The 21255-nt window shown below is 44.5% G+C and overlaps 1 protein-coding gene across 2 annotated transcripts; it reads left to right on the top strand.

Annotated features, from left to right (window-relative positions):
* Positions 1-48: 48 nt before the first annotated feature.
* On the top strand, positions 49-20273 carry espnla (espin like a). Of its 2 annotated transcripts, XM_083766996.1 has the most exons (11): positions 49-1300; positions 2602-2792; positions 4596-4782; positions 4912-5094; positions 5193-5324; positions 11620-11817; positions 11935-12061; positions 12197-12360; positions 16063-16227; positions 16833-17866; positions 19564-20273. In XM_083766996.1, exons 1-11 carry the CDS (start codon positions 896-898, stop codon positions 20093-20095), a joined length of 3318 nt encoding a protein of 1105 aa, XP_083623122.1. In that variant the 5' UTR covers positions 49-895; the 3' UTR covers positions 20096-20273. The 2 variants fall into 2 exon arrangements, with proteins under 2 accessions (XP_083623122.1, XP_083623123.1); XM_083766997.1 differs by lacking the exons at positions 11935-12061; positions 12197-12360.
* The last annotated feature ends 982 nt before the right edge of the window (positions 20274-21255 follow it).

Below are 21255 nucleotides of genomic sequence, written 5' to 3'. Positions count from 1 at the left end.
GATTACTTGCTTGAGGTTGGGAGTGGGTGGATGGATGGCTGGTTGGGTGGGTGGGTGGGTGGGTGGATGGATGGATGGATGGATGGATGGTTGGATGGATCGATTACTTGCTTTACTGTGCTGAAAGAATCTTGCTGGCTTGTTACAACCTCAGGTAAGTGCACTAGCTCATCTGTTCTTCTGCACATTAGCTGCTCATGTTGTGCAGGAAATCATTGAATTATGTTTGAATACGACTTATTTATTTTTTAAGGTCAGCGCTTGAAACTATTTAATTGCTTTAATTACTAGTTTATAATAAGTATGGATTTCGAATTGAATGTTATTGTTGTTTTTTAATGCATCTTGCAATTCCAATAATAAAAACGACACACATTTTAATCAATTAAACATTCCTTTGTGTGCAATCTCACGATGACCATCATCTCCAACATCGTTGTTTTATTCACTCCCAGCTGAATTCAATTTTTTTAAATAGTTGTGAAATAAAAACACTCTGCGTAATCCGCCATGGCTTGGCAGTGACTTCTCCCGTTACTTAAGTTTCCGTGCCGCCTCGGTTCCCCTGTCTCCAGTGAAGCGCGGCTGCGTATGCCAGCATGTGTTCACCGCTGCACAAAGGGGAGCGGGAGGCCATGAGTGCTGTGCCTCCACCCGTCTTTCATTACCTTTCTATCTCACTGGGCCTGACCCCCTCCTCTTAGTCCCACAGTCCCGCTGGCCAGCTGGCTGCTGCTCGGGTGTCGCTTTCCTGGCTCGGGAGGAGGCAAAGAGTGCATGTGTGCATATGGTTTGTGTGTGTGTGTGTATGTATGTGTAATGTGTATGTGTGTGGCTGGCCGTGTGTGTGTGTGTGTGTGTGCGTGTGTGTATGTGAGAGAGAGAGCATTGGCCTATGTTCTTGCCAGAGACGGTAGCTCACAGGGATCCAAGGAGCTCCAGCGAGCCTGTTCTGTGTGCCATAGCTTACTCTTCCAGCTCAGGGAGAGATAGTGCCAGCCAGGGGATGGTGCTGCACCGAGCCATCCAGGCAGCTCGTTCCGGGGACCTGGCAACCCTGAGGGAGCTGGCGTTCTGTGGTCAGCTCTTGCCAGACATCACTGATGCCCAGGGTGCCGGCCCGGTACACCATGCAGCACGTTGTGGCCGCCGGGAGTGCCTGTGTTTCCTGGTGAGCGAGTTGGGCCTTGCAGCTGACACCCGGGCCTTGAACAGAGCCACGCCAGCGCATGATGCAGCGGCCACTGGCCACACCCGCGAACTGCAGTGGCTGGTGGACCAGGGCGGATGCAACATTGAGGTGAGTCTGGCAAGCTCCAATACGGATGGTACTGCACTGCAGAGGTCAACGCCACACTTCCGGGCTTTCACTTGTCTTTCAGTTGAGTTGCGTGTAATGTCAGTCCAAATTGAGGAGATGGCTTCTCCTGGTCATCTTATCTGACATTCTAACTGATCCCCAACCAGGATTACGCAATTATTTGTAAAAGGTACTGCAGAGTATACCCCATGTCAGATGTCTTACCAGCTGATTACATCATATGGTGTTAACTTACTTGATATCCTGTAGAATTACATAGGCTCTCTAATTATCTCCAGATGGGAATGGGGCTGTCCTCACTCCTCAAGTTTTACCAGTGGTTACAGAGTGCCCTCTTGATGATGAAAGGTGGTTTCTCAAACTAATACATTTGAGTCAACTTCTAATTGGAGTAATTTGCTGTAAAGTGTTTGTTGTCCCACTGAAAGCCACAAGCACAGCTTTCAGAATGTGGTCCCATTAAGGACAATGACTTTTCCTCACTCTACAGCAGGGCTAGGCAACCTTAGGCATGGGTGCCAACATTGGCACAAGTGAGGGTGATCACTGGCATATGTGTTGTGGGAATTGTGGGTTTATGCGATTTCTTCTCTATCACACTTATCACAAAACACGGGTGAAATTCACCCGAACACCTGCCTGTAGAAAAAAACAGGGATGTGGGCAGGGAAACAAAACTACCTTCTATGATGTGATGTCACTGAGCATCATGAAGGTACTGAAAGACCCACCCACCACAGCAACATTATGAAAATTACAAAAATATAATTGTCTGGGTGAAAATCACCAAAATCTTGAGAAAATATGTCTAAAGAAGAAAATAAATAAAGGTAGTTAATAGCCTATGGCTATGGACAATCAAAATCACTTGGAAATATAACATGATTGATTGATTGATTGACGTGGTGTCGTAATAAAACGTAATGCTGATACGACACACTGACTATCAAGAAAATGAAAACATGCCACTTCATTGCTGACCCCTGCTCTACAGTATCTGATCAGACACAAGAAAGAAAAGCTACCCTGCTGCATTGCCAACAAAGTAAATAAATGCCTGCGTTTGATTTTCTCATCAAAGTTAGGCTTGGATCCTTATTTGTTTTAGTTTAGTTTTCTTTTCTTTTCTTTTTCAGTGTCTCTTTTAAAGGTTCATTCCAGCATGCATGGTGATACTGTTGGGGTTTAGAATGCTGTTAATAATGTAATGTACAGTGAAACAGTCTGTTAATAATGTAATGTACAGTGAAACAGTCCGTGCACCTTCTGGTCACTTCTAGAACCAGGACGCTGGCGGAGCCACGGCGCTCCACCTCGCGGCCCGTTTCGGTCGTGTGGATGTGATCAAGTGGCTGCTGTCTGTCGGGGGTGTGGCCGAGGTGGAGACTCACTGTGGAGCGCTGCCTGCGCACTACGCTGCAGCCAAGGGAGACCTCACCTGTTTGAAACTACTGGTGCAGCAAGCACCCGGGTAAGAGCTTCATCTGTTAGAAACTACGTACTGGTGCAGCAAGCACCCGGGTAAGAGCTTCACCTGTTAGAAACTACGTACTGGTGCAGCAAGCACCCGGGTAAGAGCTTCATCTGTTAGAAACTACGTACTGGTGCAGCAAGCACCCGGGTAAGAGCTTCATCTGTTAGAAACTACGTACTGGTGCAGCAAGCACCCGGGTAAGAGCTTCATCTGTTAGAAACTACGTACTGGTGCAGCAAGCACCCGGGTAAGAGCTTCACCTGCCTGGCTTCATCCCCGCTGTTGGCCTTTCTGCGCTTAAAATGGTCTGCATTCTATACACAGAATTCCTGGCCACGCCCCCTACTTCCGCTTCGTTCTTTATTTTGGAGCGTGACTGGCAAGGATTTCCGGGAGCCGTGTTGACAGTTTGTTTATCATCAGACCGTCAAGACGTGTTTGTCAGCAGGGGTTCTCAAACCTTTTCATGTCAAGGACCCCCAAATTAGTATTTAGTAGGTAGGACCCCCATCTGAAAATATTTTGTGCCGGGACCCTCATAGAAAATTGTGCAGTTGTGTTGTGTTTCAAGATTTCATAGAAATAGCCGATTGCCGATCTACAAGCCCAACCACAACGTGTGGCATCATGACAGCTTGTAGATTGATAGCTGTATACAGGGTTAAAGTGGTTAAACTGATTTTGACACTCTAGACCCTGGGGGTCCCCGGACCTCACTTAAAGAACATCTGCTATAGAGTAGTACCTTTACAATGTGTGGTAGATTCACCCATTCACACACATAGTCACACACGGCTCATCAGGAGCCGTTTTAAGTTTTAAATGTCTTGCTCAAGGACCCTTCGACATGAGGCCAGGAGGAATTTGAGAACTTGAGAAACCTATTAGTTAAATTATAAGGATGTGAGCACATCACAACAGTTTAAAGTTCAGATAGGACATGATTCACATACAGTCAGACATGGTCCTGGAGTTAAATAAATGATGATGGAAAATAAATAAGTTCTTATTTCATGTGCGTGAATGCTTGGAGATTATCAACCAGACAATCGTCCAACTTCACTTTTCAGGGGCGCTGTCGGCTACACCTGAGTGCGTCTGACAGTGTGCGGGTCGCTGCCCAGTCAAAAGTCAAAAGAGAGGGGATCGTATGAAATGTCATCCGCCCTCTGCCGTGCCATCCCCCCAACCCTCTGAACCCGAGACATTAAGCACTCAGACTCAGACAACTAAAGCCATGTCACAGTCATCTCCCCCCTTTCATGCCTTTGTTACTGGAGGGCACAGCTGTAATTTGCATGACACACGGTGGGGTCGCTGCATCACGTGAGACCATCCGCAACTCGTGAATAATGGATGACCGGTGACTGTCTGTCACACATCAGCGGCCTTTGTCACAAGTGCAGTATGTGTATGTAATGTAACGTAATGTAAACGAGGCCTGACGCCGTACGTTGAAATGGCGTAGTCGGATGTTGCGGACCACACCATAACCGATCCGCTGTCCACTTTTAAGATCAGAGATTTTTGGGCCCATGAAAAGCCCTTTCATCAGCTACTGAAGAGATTGGTGTTTATTTCACACGGCGTGCAGTTGAAAGCGCTGTGCAGTGAATAGACGACATCTGAGATTTCAGAGAGGAGTCACGGATGCGAGCCGCCAATTTGACAGCGCAGATAAAAGATCACATGACGTTATCCTCTGTGTTTGGACACTAATAAGACCTCCCTCTCGATTTCAATGCCTTGAATTTTGTACGTTACCTACATCTCGCCCCCCCCACCCCACCCCCCTTGCAGCTGTGTGAACCGGCAGATGAGCAACGGTGCAACGCCACTCTACTTAGCCTGCCAGGAGGGACACCTGCACGTGGCCCAGTACCTGGTGAAGGACTGCGGGGCCGATGTCCACCTGAGGGCCAATGACGGCATGAGTGGCCTGCACGCTGCTGCACATATGGGCCACTATGGTGTGGTGGTCTGGCTGGTCGGTGGTACACTGTTCAAAACCATACTCTATCAAACATTAATAATACCTGCGTGCGTGCGTGCGTGCGTGTGTGTGTGTGCGTGTGTCACATTGTCACCTTGATTGTGTCTGATCTGCCCGGCACAGGTCACATTCACTGACTTAAGCATATCTTGCCAAGACAAAGAAGGAGCAACTGCTCTGCACTTTGCCGCCAGTGGAGGGCACCGGCGCATCTTGGAGAGGCTGCTTGGCATGGGGGCAAAGGTCATCAAGGACTACTGGGGGGGCACGCCCCTGCATGATGCTGCGGAGAACCGGGAGCTAGAGGTCGGCCAGGGTCTCTGTTCATAAATCATAAATAAATGTATTACATACAAGGAGCTTATAAGTAATTTGTCCCCTCTCTCTCGCTCTCTCTCTCTCAGTGCTGCAAAATCCTCCTGGCCAATCAAGCATACCCCTTGGAGCGAGACATTGATGGATTTACGGCAGCAGACTTGGCAGATTACAACGGACACTACGACTGTGCCAGCTACCTCCGTGCCATGGAGAAACATGTAAGAATCCCCCCTTTAATGTAACCTCGTATGCCCGACCAAAGTCCCCCAGGAGTCTGTACTTGGCCCCCTCCTTTTGTCCTTCTACACCAAACACCTCTATGCCAAAAATAGCCGATCTACATCCTCACAAACATCTGCTATTTTTGCCAATTGTTCGCCCCAGAACGGAGGCGCTAGGGTTCATGTGGTTAACTTAACCTACATCTTCTGGCGCGCTAGCCTCGGTCAAGTTTGTGGCCACTGCTTCGCCGAGCTGCTGTTTTCTTTGGTGTGCAAATCAAAGCCAGGACACGGAAGGCGGTCAGCAGCAGACATCTGGGAGGTTGTGCAACTGCTGCACAATTTCATATCAGTTTCATCACGGCAATCACTGTCATTTTACTTATTCTTGAACATGTATGTAATTCAACACGGCCCCACGCTGAAGCAGTTCTTCTTCATTGATTGACTCTCAATTTAATTGCCGTAAAAAGTGGACAATGATGGTATTGGTGGTTAATAACTAATAAGGCATCACAGTCTAAGCCGCTTAAATCCATGTACAGCAGCAGATGGGCTTTGGCCTTCTCAGTTACCACCAAGGACTCTCTGAGATTAGCCTTTTTGTTTTGACTGTTAAATACGGCACCCCTTAATTTAACTGATGAATATTTCAGTGTCGACACTCTGTTTGCACCTTACTGCAGTGAGTCCCGATCAGGGCGCCACAAGATCTAAATCTGGCTTGCATTGGCCTTAAAGAAAGCAAAGGGTGCTTGGCTTTGCATAACCTGTTAAAATGGTTAATGGTGCATTTATATAGCGATTTTATCCAAAGCGCTCCAAAGTGCATTATATTCACCTATTCACACATATTCATACACCGATTGCGGAGGAAACCATGCAAGGCACCAACCTGCAAATCGGGAGCATTTTGGGGTTCAGTGCAGGGATGTCCCGATCACAGTTTTTTGCTTTCGGTCCGATTCCGATCAGTTGATTTTGAGTATCTGCCGATACCGACACTTACGCCATATCATCATAATATAATAACTATCATAATAGTAAAATATCCCAAATCACAGACAATATCCAGTCTAATATCATGATATGGATATAATAATGATGCTAGGGATGTCCCGATCACGTTTTTTTGTCCCTGATCCATTTGAAAATGATGTGATCGGCCCCGATTTCCGATCACATGATCGGATCCGGAAAACCCTAGTTCAGTGTGTTGCTCAAGGACACTTCGATTAACTCTGGAGGTGCCTGGGTCTAATTGGGAACCACACGTTCCCATCCGGGAACATAATTGTTTGACAGGGAGCATTGCCTTTCATTACTGAAATCTGAGATGGGGTTAAAGCAGTAATATTTCTCCTTTAAGCTGGAGATGGACCACCCTGTCTGACTCTGTACAGTCGACACGTGTAAATAACAGTCCACCTGTGGGACGAGAGAGCTATCTTCTTTATACTTGTCTCATTCGCCACAGTCCCAGGGCTTGTGACGTCGACTGCAACGGATGACGTGAGATAGTACCGGAAGCTACAATAGCAACTAATAGAAACAATGAATAAGTCAGCAGCAGGAGGAGGACCGAGTACTCATATGTGAAGTGGTTGATGACGGGGGAGCCAGTGATGGGCTCTGCTCCCTCAGCAATAATCCTCTGTCAACAATGGGGAAAAGCTAATTAGCACAGGGGCCGTTGCCACGTCGAACGCAGGCAGAGCCACCAACGGGCCAACGGGCCTATCAGTTACCCCTCTCCAGTGGCTCAGGTGGAAGGCCTAGGGGCTGATCACGTTATGAGATCCAGGAGCTTAAGTTTCAGCGTTTTCACCATTCTGATGCCGGGAACAGGCAACTGGAGCCTGGAGACCAGGACGTCACTGGGCTTCAATCCTGCGTTTGATTGTGTGTCATGTTTTAGTTTTTATTCTTCTCCAGGGCTTGGAAGTGTCACAATGGTCACCCCTGAATACCACACAGTGTGGCAGCAGACTGTATGAAGTATTATGTTTCTTGGCACTGCCCGATGACCTGAGAAATGATGACAACAAAGTGGGTTCATCCGATAGGGCATCCGATGATCTGAGGCACCAGAAATGGCATGCTTTTAAGTCCCTTCTTGTCATATTCGGAGGAGCACTCTGAAACGTACACTGTGTTACTGTTTCAGTCATGCTTTAGTTACGCTTGTAGTGGTGTGTTCCACATTTGTGTCACTGGGTTCATCAGTTCTAAAGTGTCAGATTCTCATTTCCGATTGTTGACCCAAATGGATTGCTCGAGCCGCTGACCAGGAGAGTTGCGTGTTTCGCCATGTTTTGTTTTGGCTCCCAAGCCAAGCGCTCTTCCTCACCATGCCTCTCAGGAACAGCTGCATTCAAATAAACAGTGCGTGGCGTGAGGTTTATTTTGCACACATACTCTCTTTTTTTTCACTCTTCATTCACGGCAATCTTGGCAAAAACATTCTGGTCCACAACTGGTATTTTTAGAACATGTTTTAGACAGAATCAGGCCAAATGTCCTGTAATTCATCACTGTGCTTTTCTGGGACATTCATTGCCCTTTATACGTTACCTATGGGGAAGAAGGAGCTGTTTGCCATGGATGACTGTGGGTGATGTAGTCTAAATCACCATCGCCACTAGAGGGTACCTTGTGAACTTTGTGCATGGGCTTGTCCTCTCCCAGTTCACTACAGCAAAGATAAAAGAATGCACAGGCATGCTTCTCATTAAACCCTCATCTTCTGTTGCATCAAGCTTCTGGATACAGATCTGTCTCCGCAATCTCACAAAGACCCTGGCTGGATTACAGCACAATGTTTATCACACATGGGGACGTATTCTACAATTCTACGCTAAAGTCTAAATTAGATCCCTGAACAAGCCCTATGATTCCCATTACTGACAGACCTCCAGAGATGTATTGATAATAAGGTAGAACTAAGGAAAATACTACTTCCCTCCATTCTTTTTGCTTTCAAACTCAGTGTGTCTTTGTTTTTAATTCATTGAAGTAGACCTAATGCTTGACACCAAGAATAGCTTATCTAGAAGCCCACAGCACATCACAGAGCTTGTAGACCTGCTGTTTTCTGTGCACAACACCCTTACTTAACTGACTATAAGTCAGACTTAAATACTCCACCACTGAACCTGTTGATTTTGATGGGGACGTCATGTAAAAGTATGTATTTCTCGGGAAACTCTGATACCACAGAATGTGTTCACAGTTTGTCACAACGGGCACACAATTAATGTCATTTGGACAAAGGTATGTGTGCTAATGACTGCGTGTGACACAAGAGACTTCTGTTTATCTCTTCTCCCATCCAGACTTCCCCATAAGCTTTTCCACAACATCTGTTAGTTCCGGCGTGAATTCAGGTCAAGACCTTGTGTTTCCACAATGGCATTTTGCTAATCATCTCAGGCAGACGTTGCCAAAAAAAGAAAAAAGAAGGTGTGATGGCTTTCTCATTCAGCAGAAGAGACTGGAGTGGAAAAAGCACCTGAATGCGATGGATAAAGTGTCTCTTTTCCAGCTGCTTTGACAGCCTTCCGCTGATACCTCCCTTCGTGCAACAACATGGCCATTGGTTTGACCGTGCATTAGGTGCATTACCAGCCACCCTATCCTCTCCCTTTAATTATTAACAACATTCTCCGATCAGAGTTTATTGTTTATTGCCTTGCGGCCCTTGGCCACAAGCTGAGATGTTGACGATGGTGTCAAACGGATGGTCGGTCATCTGCAGATAGTGTCATATCCTCACCTGTTAGGGGTCTGCCTGGATACGTGGCTCGACTGCCCAAGTCAGTGCCGCCGGAGTTTCACAGTAAGTCCTATGCCTGTTCATAGATTGTGTCAAGGTTAGTAGGTTAGTCTAGTATATTGTTTGTTTGTTTACCATGTTTTTTGTTTGGTTTGTTGCTTAGTTACTTAATTAATTAATTAATTTGTTTACCTATTTATTAATTTATTTGTTTATTTATTACTATTTTACTTATTTGACTGCTTGAATGTAACTATTTTCTTTGCAGCCTGAAGAATGGGAGTGGTAGTTTTAGTGAATCTCCTGAGGCGAGCCATAGCAGCACGAGGCTGGCTTGGCAGAATTTTTACTTATTTTCTGGTCACTGTTATAGTATATTTACTGTTAGCCATGACTAAGCTAATGGCTTCCAATATTCTGTTATGGTTGGATGCTTCTGAAGAAAGTTTTAGAGTTTGGATTACTGTAAGAGCTGTGTGAGCAGTATGCTAGAATGAAGAAGATTGATTAATTTATTCATGTACTAAAAGATTTTGTCATTTGACACATCACTGAGTTGGCAACCGAGGCATTGTACAGTTTAGCTAGATCCCAACCAGCTGTTTTAAGTAACAACAAAAAGATTGATGGATTCTTGTTGTATCTTGATCGTTAATACTGCAGAACCACAAGCACTCTTCCCCAAGGTGTAGGAAATTACGTGACCAAGATTATATGAAAGTGGAGGCGGACATGTATTTACATTTAAGTGTACTCTGTATAATGTATTCCATTACCAATGTATGCATTCCATGTTGAAAATTTACATAAGGGGGAAAAGCTATTCTCATGATAAATTCCAGAGAAAAGACAAAAAACGAATTGACATAATGTTATGTAAATAGATGCTGTATGTTTGTCTCAAACTATTTCCAGTCACCTTGGCTTTCCGCACGGGGATTACAGAATCCTGACTCTGTGTCTGTGTCAGTGGTACAGTAAGGAGCTGTTTGTGGGGAAACCATTGCTCCTCATCTGTCCTGCCTGGGGTCTCTGTGGCCTCAGATAATATGGGGGAGAGAGAGAGAGTGGATCCCGGCAAAGCCGAGGTTAGGCTATCTATGTCTGCGTGGCGATTATGATGGGGTGCTGATGAAAACCAAATGCTGGTCGGCCACTGGATCTAATTAAATTCACAAGAGCGAACGCGCTGTGGCTTTGAGGACGTTGAACTGTTACAAGAAGGGTCACAAAGGAATTGCGCCCCCGCCATCCTCCACCCTTTTCCCGTCGCCATCCTTCCCCCCACATGCACACACTGTTTATCTGTTTGCTTATTACACAACTTCTGGGAAGTTTATTCAGTCTGCCGGAGCGGTGTCACAGCGTATTGGGTGCTGCCAGACATCAAAGTGCCGCGTGACAGGAAACGGCAAGGACCACCTCATGGAGACAAAGCACAACACAACAGCATGCTGCATTGCGGCAGCCCTATCAGAACCGCACTTTGATGTTTAGTTTTTATATATATATATATATATATATATTGTCCTTGGAGAGCTGTACTTGATATGCATTCTATGCATGGACTCCATTAGGACATTGCAGGTTAATTTAGGTGGAGAGGGTGGGGGGGGGGGTACATGTGTAAATGTTTCCATACTGTAAATATTGCATCCGCCCTTGGAGTGGTGTGAAATGTTGTCAGTACACTCAAGGTTGCTCTCTTTCACCCTGCGCTCCACTACACGTATACTATACTTTTACACTACTGTACTGTATATACTCCAGCTCCCATTTGTTCTTCGGTCCCCCATGGGACTTTAACCACTTAAGCGCTGTATACTAGCTCACTGCTTTTTGTTCCCTCAACACCAGGGGTTTATTGTTTCTAGGCCAGGGAGCAATTAGCTGAGAGAGAGACTAAAATATATGATATAATATAGTGTTGTTGTTTCCATGCAACTTGATGAGATGTTGCTGAGATCAAAGCTAGCTCACCGTATTTAGCTAATCCCGTCTGTTGACCGTTGAGATATTTGAGACTTGCTTGGAAGTATTCCACAGGTTGCCTCCTTGTGATGCTGCAGCTTTGATGGTTTCATTTTTTTGATGGTTTGATGGTTTTATTTTTTTGATGGTTTGATGGATTCATTTTTTTTTTACAAATCATCTTGCTGGTAATATGTTGGATTCATATTAATGTGTATTGGGGTGACAAAAACATTTGTCGTATGACAATCATTATTTTGTCAATGATTCCGGGTCCCCCAATAAGAGCGCTGACATCTTTACTGTTGAGCTACTGTATAACAAAGAGCATGTTTGGCAAGGCGAGGTATTTCCATCAGAGTTGCATGCAATACCTATCGTCAACCTGTAGTGGTTTTACCGTACCACAGTATCATCATTGAAGAGCAGGGAGACCACACCCAGCCACTACAGTTGTGCTAGTTATACTGTATTAACATACTCTACCGTAAAGAGTGGTTAATATAACATAATGACGTCTCTTTCTCCCTGTGTTGTCTCTGCCAGCCCTTTTCTGTGGATCAGCCCGTTGAGGAGACTGCTCTAATAGAGCAGGAAGTCAAGGAGGACACTGCTCTAATAGAGGAGGACGTGAAGGGGAGGACGACAGTGTCGTGGCAGCCCAGTGGAGAGGACTATTACCGGTGCCTGAGTGACACATGCGGGGACAGTCGCAGACCTAGCACACAGATGGCCAGCTTAAAGGTGAAAGCCAATTTGATCCGGTTCATTTGCTTTGCTAACATTTGTTTTCTTTGATCAAGCGTGTTCCGTGTTGTAACCACAAAGGCATCGGCATTGTCACTCTTTTCACCCAATCAGCAACCAGAGGTAGATGATACTCCCCAGGCAAGACACCCTGCAGCCAGTCGTAGGTCATCTCACACGCCTGACCAACATGAGAAGGTCAAAAGTGACGTCATAGAACAGGTTCATATAGCGACATCCGGTGAGAGCTGTGCTTCTGATCACCGGTTACGCTGCTCAACGAAAGAACATGTGTTTAACATAATATTGGAAACGGTATGATTGCAGGGGGAAAAAAACACAAAATAACACAAACCACTTATGGTTTTCTTTGCAGTTCTTAAAGGTTTTACTCAGACCAAGGTCGTGGAGGCAGCAAAAGATGAAAAGAAGATGCTGCCAAATGCGTGTGGCCTTGGCGCAAACAACCTGCTCAAGGAAATGAAGTCCATTACAACTTTAAAAGATTCGAAGATATCAGGAACCTTATCAGTACAAGCAGTAAGCGCAATACGTTCACCCCTACCTTACATTGTTACTCTGTTATTGCTTATTTTGAGCGCATAATCACTCTGACCCAGTGATTTTTTAGTTGATGTCCAGTATGTGGTTGGAGAAGTCCATTTCATCTTTAAGAGGGATTTACAGAACAACTAGTAACCACAACCGGGGAAGACTAGTCACCGAGTTTAGGGGCCCAAGGCAAAGGCCAGAATGGTATCACTCCCAAAAATACATACATTTTTTAAATAATAATAATAATAATTATTATTATTATTATTATAATATGCACATAAAGTAATACCTACGCACAAATTTATGGAAAAACATAAGAAAATATGTTCAACAAGTGTAACATTTTGTAACCAAAGAAATATATAATTTCGCTAAAACTATTTTCAATAAAACGTTTTAGTGATTTTTGTTTAATGTCTACCCCAATAGGGAAAAACATGGAGCTGTATGCTCTATACAGTGTTTTTCATGTGTATGCACCATATGTGTGTTTGTGTTTGTGTGTGTTCTTGTTCATTATTCATGAGCGAATTGTTCTTGCCGTTCTTGCTTGCTGTTCTTGTCCTTCAACCAAGTACCCGAAGCTGCTGCTGGACCCAGAAAAACAACCGCTCACGGAAAAGCCAGCCAGCTTTACGCTAGAAGCAGTAAGCACAGGGGCAGATTGAGTGATTGAAATCCTAAATCAAATCAAACTTGGATTTGATTAAATCTGCAACCCCCTCATAATTTTTAAGGGAAATAAATCTTAATTACAGTATTTCAATCTAGCTAAAAAAACATCTTTGTTGAACAGAAGATGCTGCCGGATGCAAGCAAGTTGACTGACAAAGACCTGTTTGGGAACATGAAGTCCATTTCATCTTTAAAACTTTCAGGACAACCAGTAAGCACAATCAGGGGCAGATTGAGTGACTGAGTTGGGGGATCCAGGCAAAGGCCGACATGGACATCCCTTACTCCTAAATCAAACGGCATGTTTGATTTAATCTGAACCCCTGATCATTTCTATGGACAATCCACTCTGAGGAACTTGCCCTCTCTTCACTATTGTGCTGCTTTAAGATATAAAAATGCCACCCCTGAGCACAATAAATTCTAACTTTGTTACCAGTACATGTTCAGCATATGGTTTGCACTCATGTCCTCCTTCAACCAAGGTTACAGGGACAATGAATGACATCCCTAATGAACAGAAGCCGATGGCAGTGGCAATGGTTCTGGGCGAAAAAGAACATCCTTAAGGAATATGGGGTGGATTCCATCTTTAAAAGAGTCAGGGCTAACAGAAGCCTTTTCCATTCAAAGAGTAAGCACAACCTGGGCAGATCGAGTGAGGAGCCCAATCACTACTAAATCTGTATGCTTCATTAAATCTGCACCCCTAATAATTATTGGAAAATCTTTCTCTCTGACTGAAACTTGCCTTCACGAATCACTATTGAGTCACTGCTATTGTCTTTTAGCTGGCCACTATGTCATTTTACTGTCCGTGTTAATGTTTGGAAGGTCACTTGCTAGTGGTGGTGCTAAGGATGACAATGTTATTTCCTTCTTCCAACACTTTGGTCCCAAAGAATATATCGCAAACATTACTGGATGGATTGCCATTCAAATCCAGATCTGATTCTGTACACCTTCATGCATCCCTGGATGATCCTATTGACTCTTAGCTTTGTTTCTGATGGTGGAAGTAAGAATAGAGAAGTTACACTGTACAGTTTGGCAACCATTACTTTGATTTAATTCTAACCTTTTGATCTCTTTGGGCAGCTTTGTTTCTTGTTTAACTTATCCTCTTTCAACCAAGGTCACTGAGACCGAGAAAAACATCCCTGTTGAAGAGAAGATCATGCCGGATGCACGCAACTTGACTGACAACGACCTGTTCGGAAACATGAAGTCCATTTCATCTTTAAAACTGTCAGGGGGATTTACAGGACAACCAGTAAGCACAACCGGGTGCATATCTTTGGTCCGACGTCCTAACAGTCCGACACGCAATAGTCCGACACCCTACCCAAAACCCTAACATAACCACACGCAGAAGCCACGGGTGAGCCACTGAGTCTTAACCGCCCATGTATTTCGTAGCCATGGGTTAACCGCCCACGTATGTGTCTTAACCGCCCACGTATGTTGGAGCCACGGGTGAGTCTTAACCGTCCACGTATGAGTCTTAACCGTCCACGTATGTCGGACTATTGTTTCGTCGGACTAACGTATGCCCTCCAGCACAACCAACAGCAGATTGAGTGACTGAGTTGGGGGATCCAGGCAAAGGCCAACATGGAGCCCTCTTACTCCTAAATCAAACTATATGTTTTTTAATCTGAACCCTGACACTTTTTATGGACAATCCTCTCTGAGGTTGGGTAGCTCTGCTTCTTGTTTAACTCATCCTCTTTCAACTAAGGTCACTGAGACCGAGAAAAACGTCCCTGTTGAAGAGAAGATGCTGCCCGATGCACGCAACTTGACTGACAAAGGCCTGTTTGCAAACATGAAGTCCATTTCATCTTTAAAACAGTCAGGGAGCTTTACAGGACAACCAGTAAGCATAACCAGGGGCAGATCAAGTGAAATGAGTTGGGGGCTCCAGGCAAAGGCCAACATGGAGCCCCCCTCACTCCCAAATCAAACGGCATGTTTGATTAAATCTGGACCCCTGATAACAGCACAATAAGTCCATCTCTCACTTTTCTACCAGTACATGTCCAGTATGTGGTTTGCACTCGAGTGCAATGTGCAATGTGCAATGTGAATGTCCTCCTTCAACTAAGGTCACCGAGACAGAGAGAGACCTCACCAATGAACAGAAGCCGATGGCAGCTGCACAGGTTCTGAGCGGAAATGGCATCCTGAACAACATGCAGGGGTTGATTCCATCTTTGAAAGGTTCTGGGCTAACAGAATCCTTTAACATTCAAGGAGTAAGCACAACCTGGGGCAGATTGAGTGATTGAGTTTGGGGGTTCCCATCTGATATATGGAGCCCCCACCCCTCACTCCTAAATCAAACTGCATGTTTGATCTTAATCTGCAACCCTGATCATTGTTATGGAAGATTCTTCTCTCTGACTTCAACTTGCCCTCTCTTCTGTTGAACCGCTTTCTTTGTCTGTTAGTTACTTTGGCCATAGGAATGACTCATCTTACTGTATGTCAGTGTCATGTTGGTAAGGGTCACATTTTTCTGCTGCTTTTCATAATGGAGTATTCTGGTATAGTAGTAGCAACACTAGCACTGTGTGCTTCTAGCAATTCTACTAGTGGCACTAGTTAAAAAGAAGAAAAAAGAGACCATTATAGCCTGAGTAGAGGTATTCGATGACATGTGATGATCCTATTAAATATATATACTGTATAATGTGTTTTTTTTTTACTGGTATGTCTTAAAATTAAATCTCTTAAAATTATTAAACACTTAAATATGCCTTAAATGTAATTTAAATACTTAAATTTGTCTTTAAATGGCGGTCAATTAATCTTTATTTAACTATTGTTAAATAGGGGTCAACAATATATTTAGTTACTATTCCGGTGGGGACACACAAAGGGCCAGAATACTCTGTCTACCCTTTTCTCACGCTATTACTGTGACTGCTTGCTTTGAACTCATGTCATCCCTGCTGCCTGCTAATACTGTAGCTGACATCCAGTGGGCTTCCCTGTGTGCTCCTGCAGAACAGGATGGTGGTGCTGCCCACGGAGGAGGCCAACCTGTCGGACATGGACTACCTGGTGCCCAGCCATGACGAGAGGGGCCGCCCCATCGCCGAGTGGAAGAGGCAGGTCATGGTGAGGCAGCTGCAGACCAGGCTACTGGCTGAGCAAGACCAGAGGAGGAAGGTGAGTCCATCAACACTACGGTAACATAGCAGCCACTAAGCCAGCAAGTAACGCCGTGTTTTCAGAACAGGCAGAAGCAAAAAAATACATATAAAACGCACATCTGGGTTTGCTGGACAACATGTCATTAATGAACACTACAGTAACCGTGTTCAAAATATGTGTACTGTACACACGTCCCGGAAGTCTCATTTGCAGTTAAACTGTTTATAATTACATATTAAGTAATGACAAATTGTTAAACAATACGCAGCTCCTCTTCATTGTCCCTCTCTCTGACTCTCTCTTTCTGTCTGTCACTCTCTCTCTCTGTTTCTTTCTCTCGCTTTCTCTCTCAGATTTTCTTTTTTTTTTAAATGTTTTTCTTTTAAATTTTTCACAAAATACACAGAACACCCATCCACAGCCCTCCCCCCTCCCCACATTTGAGCTCTGGTTCATAGAATAGACATCTCAATTATGGCCATTTGTTTAATTGGTCAATTCATATTTCTGTGTTTTGGTTTGTAACTAAAACTACTACTGTTCTCCTATTTCTGAACCATTTGAAAACCCCTGAAAATATGTTGCATATTAATGTCCCTGCTGCTTGCCTCCTCTAACAGGAGAATGGGGACAAGGAGGCCAAGGTCACATGGAGGTACTCTCAGGCCCACAACGCCATCCTGGGGCCCTCCGGAGAGATGCTGACCGAGGATGACCTGATCTACCTGGAGAAGCAGATCCTGAGCGTTTCCTTGCAGAAGAACTCTGAGGGCTACGAGCTGGAGCTGGCCCGCCTGGCTGAGGAGCTGCGACACATCCTGCCCGCTCCCATCGTCAACATCACGGTCAACACGCAGTTCAGGAACTTCAACAGTCAGGTCCCTCTGCCCGTGTGGTGCGGCCGCATCTCAGGCATCGTCAAGAGCATGTCCCTGCTCCTGACCAACCTCGTGGACCAGGACTTCTGCAAGATGCCCAACACGGACCTGAACTATGTCTTTAGCCAGATGCCAGAGAGACGGAACTGCACCAGGGAGAGGGAGAAGATAGAGACTGAGATCCAACAGTTTGGAGTGTCCGTCAGAAACCTCAAGAGCAATTTTGAGGACAAAAATTCAGAGGACAAGGAGGTGGACACAATATTCAGCCCCGCCATTGACAGGGTGGGCACTGAGAAGCAGGATGCAGAGAAGCGGGACGTAGAGAAGAAGGACATAGAGAAGCAGGGCGCAGAGAGGCTGACTGCAGGGAAGCAGGTAAAAACTCCAAAGCCCGCCTCTGAGACGGACCGGAGCAGTGACTCCGGCATCGACGTCGACGAACACGTCGGCAATGTCGTGGAACTTGACGTCAGAGAGAACGTCAGCCTCAGGAAAGAGCGCATTGTGGTCTTGTTCCTGGGCCACTGGAAGAAGTCTGCCTACTCGATAACACTGATAACAAAGAGTAAAGACTCTTCAGAGAGTAAGACGAGTGGCAGTGGATCAGACGTGGTTGACAAGCCTGGGTTAAACCGTAGGAGCAGCGAGGAGAACAAGAAGATGATGATGAACAGCTCGCTGGGACACTACTTCAAGCAGAGGAGTGCAGTCAACAAGATGTTGGGGAACTGGAAGACCATGATCTCCATTGTCCCTTCAAGACAGATTCGCAGGTACGGCTGCATGGTGTTAGCAGGAAAATAAACTGCTGTATTGTGATATGTATTAAGATTGGTGGTAGTTGTCGAACATTGCATTTTATACGAGATACTTATAATTTATGTTAAATATTCTCTTATGATACTTATTCTTGGTTTGGGGGAAACCAACATTGTAGACTTGATTCATTGGTCAGATATTATAAGTATAAGCTCAAGGATGCTTTGTTTTAGAGGCTCATTGGAATACCATCGCCTGATATAGCATATTGCAGTGGTCCTCAACAGGCGGACCGCGACCGCGGCACACCTCTCTGCGGACCCTGGAGAAATGATAGAATAAAGAGAAAAGGCCTGGGCCGTGGCTCAGCGGGAGTGACTCCCCATCTCTCTCCCCATTTCCTGTCAGCCTACTGTCTGTCCCTCCATAAAACATATCAAATAAAGGCGAAAGCCACAAAAAAACATTAAAAAAAAGAAGAAAGAGAAGAAAAAAGGTCACCGCAACCGCGAGTTGAATTCTCTGTTGTATTCGATCAATGCCAAGAAACGCAATTAACACTCTGAATGTGTGTATTATGGGCCGGCATGTCATGATGACAATGTTGCGCTGACTGGCTCACTAGCAGTGACACATTCACCCATGATTCAGTTGAATGAACAAAATTGGATTTTTGGAGGTGTGAATAATGAATATTTGTCAAAGTGAAAAAATATATTTTCATACTCTGCCACCCCAGTGTTGGTTGGGATGGGACCCGGTTTGTATAGCTTGGTTTGACTGTACTAAACAGGCATAGTTGTTTCTAGGGGTGGGGGCGAGGTGGGCAGCCCCACCCCATGGTGCCCACGTGGCCCGCGACCCGCAATTTTATTTGCGTGCACATGAGACTGGACCATGGTTTTATTCAAAAATGTGTGGACCTTCAGCATTTCTAGTTTCTAATCGTACAATCCTTATCCGCAAGCTGGTGATGGACAGTCATTTGTCATTTTTCTACATTTTATAGACAAATATTATATATACTGTTAACTCCTTACATTTCTGAGCTGTGTGGCTCAAGAACTGTTAGGAACTCATTATTTATTGTATCTGATGATGCAGAGTCTTCTAGCGGAGACAATAACATATTTCTGCCGGTGGGGGAACTACTCCTTTAAGCATAGCTTTGATGTAGTAGTAGCTTTGAATAAAAAAAATCGTATTCAAGTTTGTATAGTTTTATAAGGCTGATAACTGTCACCCTAGAGAACTGTAGAAGTCAACAAATGGTTTTCATTGATTGTAGTAATGCACTTTTCTTTTCGCCTTTGAAAACCAAGTGAAACCTCAAACTGAACAAATACTGTAGTTCCTTGTTCATAAGGTTTGCTTGGTTGTGCATTAATACAATACTTATTCAGTTTGTCTCACACTAGTTAGACAAACTGAGACAAACAAAGTGTTTCTGTAGTAACATAGTGGTTCTATAAACAAATCAGGGCATTCATTAGGTTGCTTCAGTGATGTACCAGGTTGTGTAAATGCCGAAAGTGAAAATAATACAGTTTTTGTATATATTTAAGTATAATTTAAGTATAAAAGTATAAAATAAGTATAAATTAAAACATACTGCAATAGTAAGTCACTGAGAACCTCTTGTAGTTTAATAATATATCTATACTTTGACTCGAGTTCTAAGGTTGTGTACTTTGTCCACCACTCTCTGCAGGCTTCACAAACAGCAGGCCCTGTACTCTCCAGAGCAGTTCCTGCCTCGTGTGGATGGGGTGCTTGTGGACTACGACAGCCTCACCCTCGACCTCTTCATGTTGGGCTACTTTCACCTCTTGGAGCAAGATCTGCCTCCAGATGAGCGCAAAGTGAGACACCTGCTGTGTTTTGAGGTGTTTGACCACCTGGGCTGCTTCCCCTGGGAGACGGTCCGGGAGTTCCACAAGGCTGTGGTTCTGGACATCGAGGCTGGGAACCGTGAGTGGAAGGATGGTTTTGAGGACATTAAGCTCAAGTTCTTTGGGAACACGCCGAATCAGTCCGAAGTCATTCCAGAAGTTAAGAAACACTCCCTCCCAGAGGTCCGACTGGTGCCCAAAGTCATTGTTCAGAGCCCTACCCCTGACGAGGGAATGATACAAAGTGGAACTGACATTACTAGTTTCAGCAATGATGAAATCTGTAAATACATTGACCGTAGCTTTGCTTTCTGGAAAGAGAAAGAGGCAGAGATTTTTGACTTTGAGTAATTGCTTTTTGATATTTTTGTATAATTTGTAGTTTATTTACAGCTATCAAAAAAGGCCAGAGTGCTAAGATTACTGATGTGTTTTGACTTGAGATTGAGTTTGTTTTTGAGATAAGGTTCTTTTTTTGTTACATGTTACACTCAAAAAGCATAATTTCTAAAACTGTTACAAAATAAATCATCAAATTACTGTACCTGACCTGTGTGATGTTATTTATTCTAATTATTTCACTATGCAACAAAAAATCACAAATTTACTCTTTGGACCTTGGACCCTTTATACTGTACTTTCACCTCAGAACGTCATTCAAACTTTGTTCAACTTCATTGGGAATCCTGGGTTTCTTTTCAACTTTTAGTTTTTTGAGGGCCGCTATAGCCCCTCATATGCACAACTGTGTGTGTGTGTGTGTGTGTGTGTGTGTGTGTGTGTGTGTGTGTGCGTGCGTGTGTGTGTGTGTGTGTGTGTGAGCACGGAATGGGCCCAGAATGTACAGTTTGGGGTGCGATGCACACTAAGATTAGACGCACCAACAGTCCAACAATGGTCGGACTACCGCTCGAACATGCGCTGCTCCCGTTCTTGCAATGGTTGTCGATGTGGACTAATGACTGTCCCTGCATTTATTTGGGTGTATGAGCATGGAATGCGCTCAGCTGATTGGCTGAGCATAATGTGATGGATGATGATGATAAGAGCGCCCCTCACTTCACATAAGTGTGATTTTTATATTTAACATAGGCTACAAGCTTCCGACAACAAACTAGAGCACTTGCAATGCACTTGACAGTTTAGGAGTTTGAATCTATGGGCAGTTCCCTCTTGGCAAATGTGTCTACCAAAGCTTGAGGAGCTTTTATTTTTCTTATGACTTATGTTTGGGGTCTACAGTGCGGCAATTGATATGCTCAAGTTACCCGAGAATGACCAGTCCATCAGTCCATGACATGAGAGAGTTTGTCATGAGTCAATCTTGATTACCTGCAGCCCAAGCAAATAAAGGTTAAGTGAAGCAATTATAGCATGCAGTATCAGGTGTTCTTCAACAAGTGCATTCAGAGACAGTCAGAAAGGATACGAGATCATATCAAAGAAGAAATATCTGGGAAAATAAATGTATGTATTCTGATTTTGTAACACACAACAATCGTGAAAAATAC

Source organism: Protomyctophum parallelum (assembly GCF_964188405.1).
Source record: "Protomyctophum parallelum genome assembly, chromosome: 6".
NCBI classification, from domain to species: Eukaryota; Metazoa; Chordata; class Actinopteri; order Myctophiformes; family Myctophidae; genus Protomyctophum; species Protomyctophum parallelum.
This window is presented reverse-complemented; position numbering and strand designations above follow the sequence as displayed.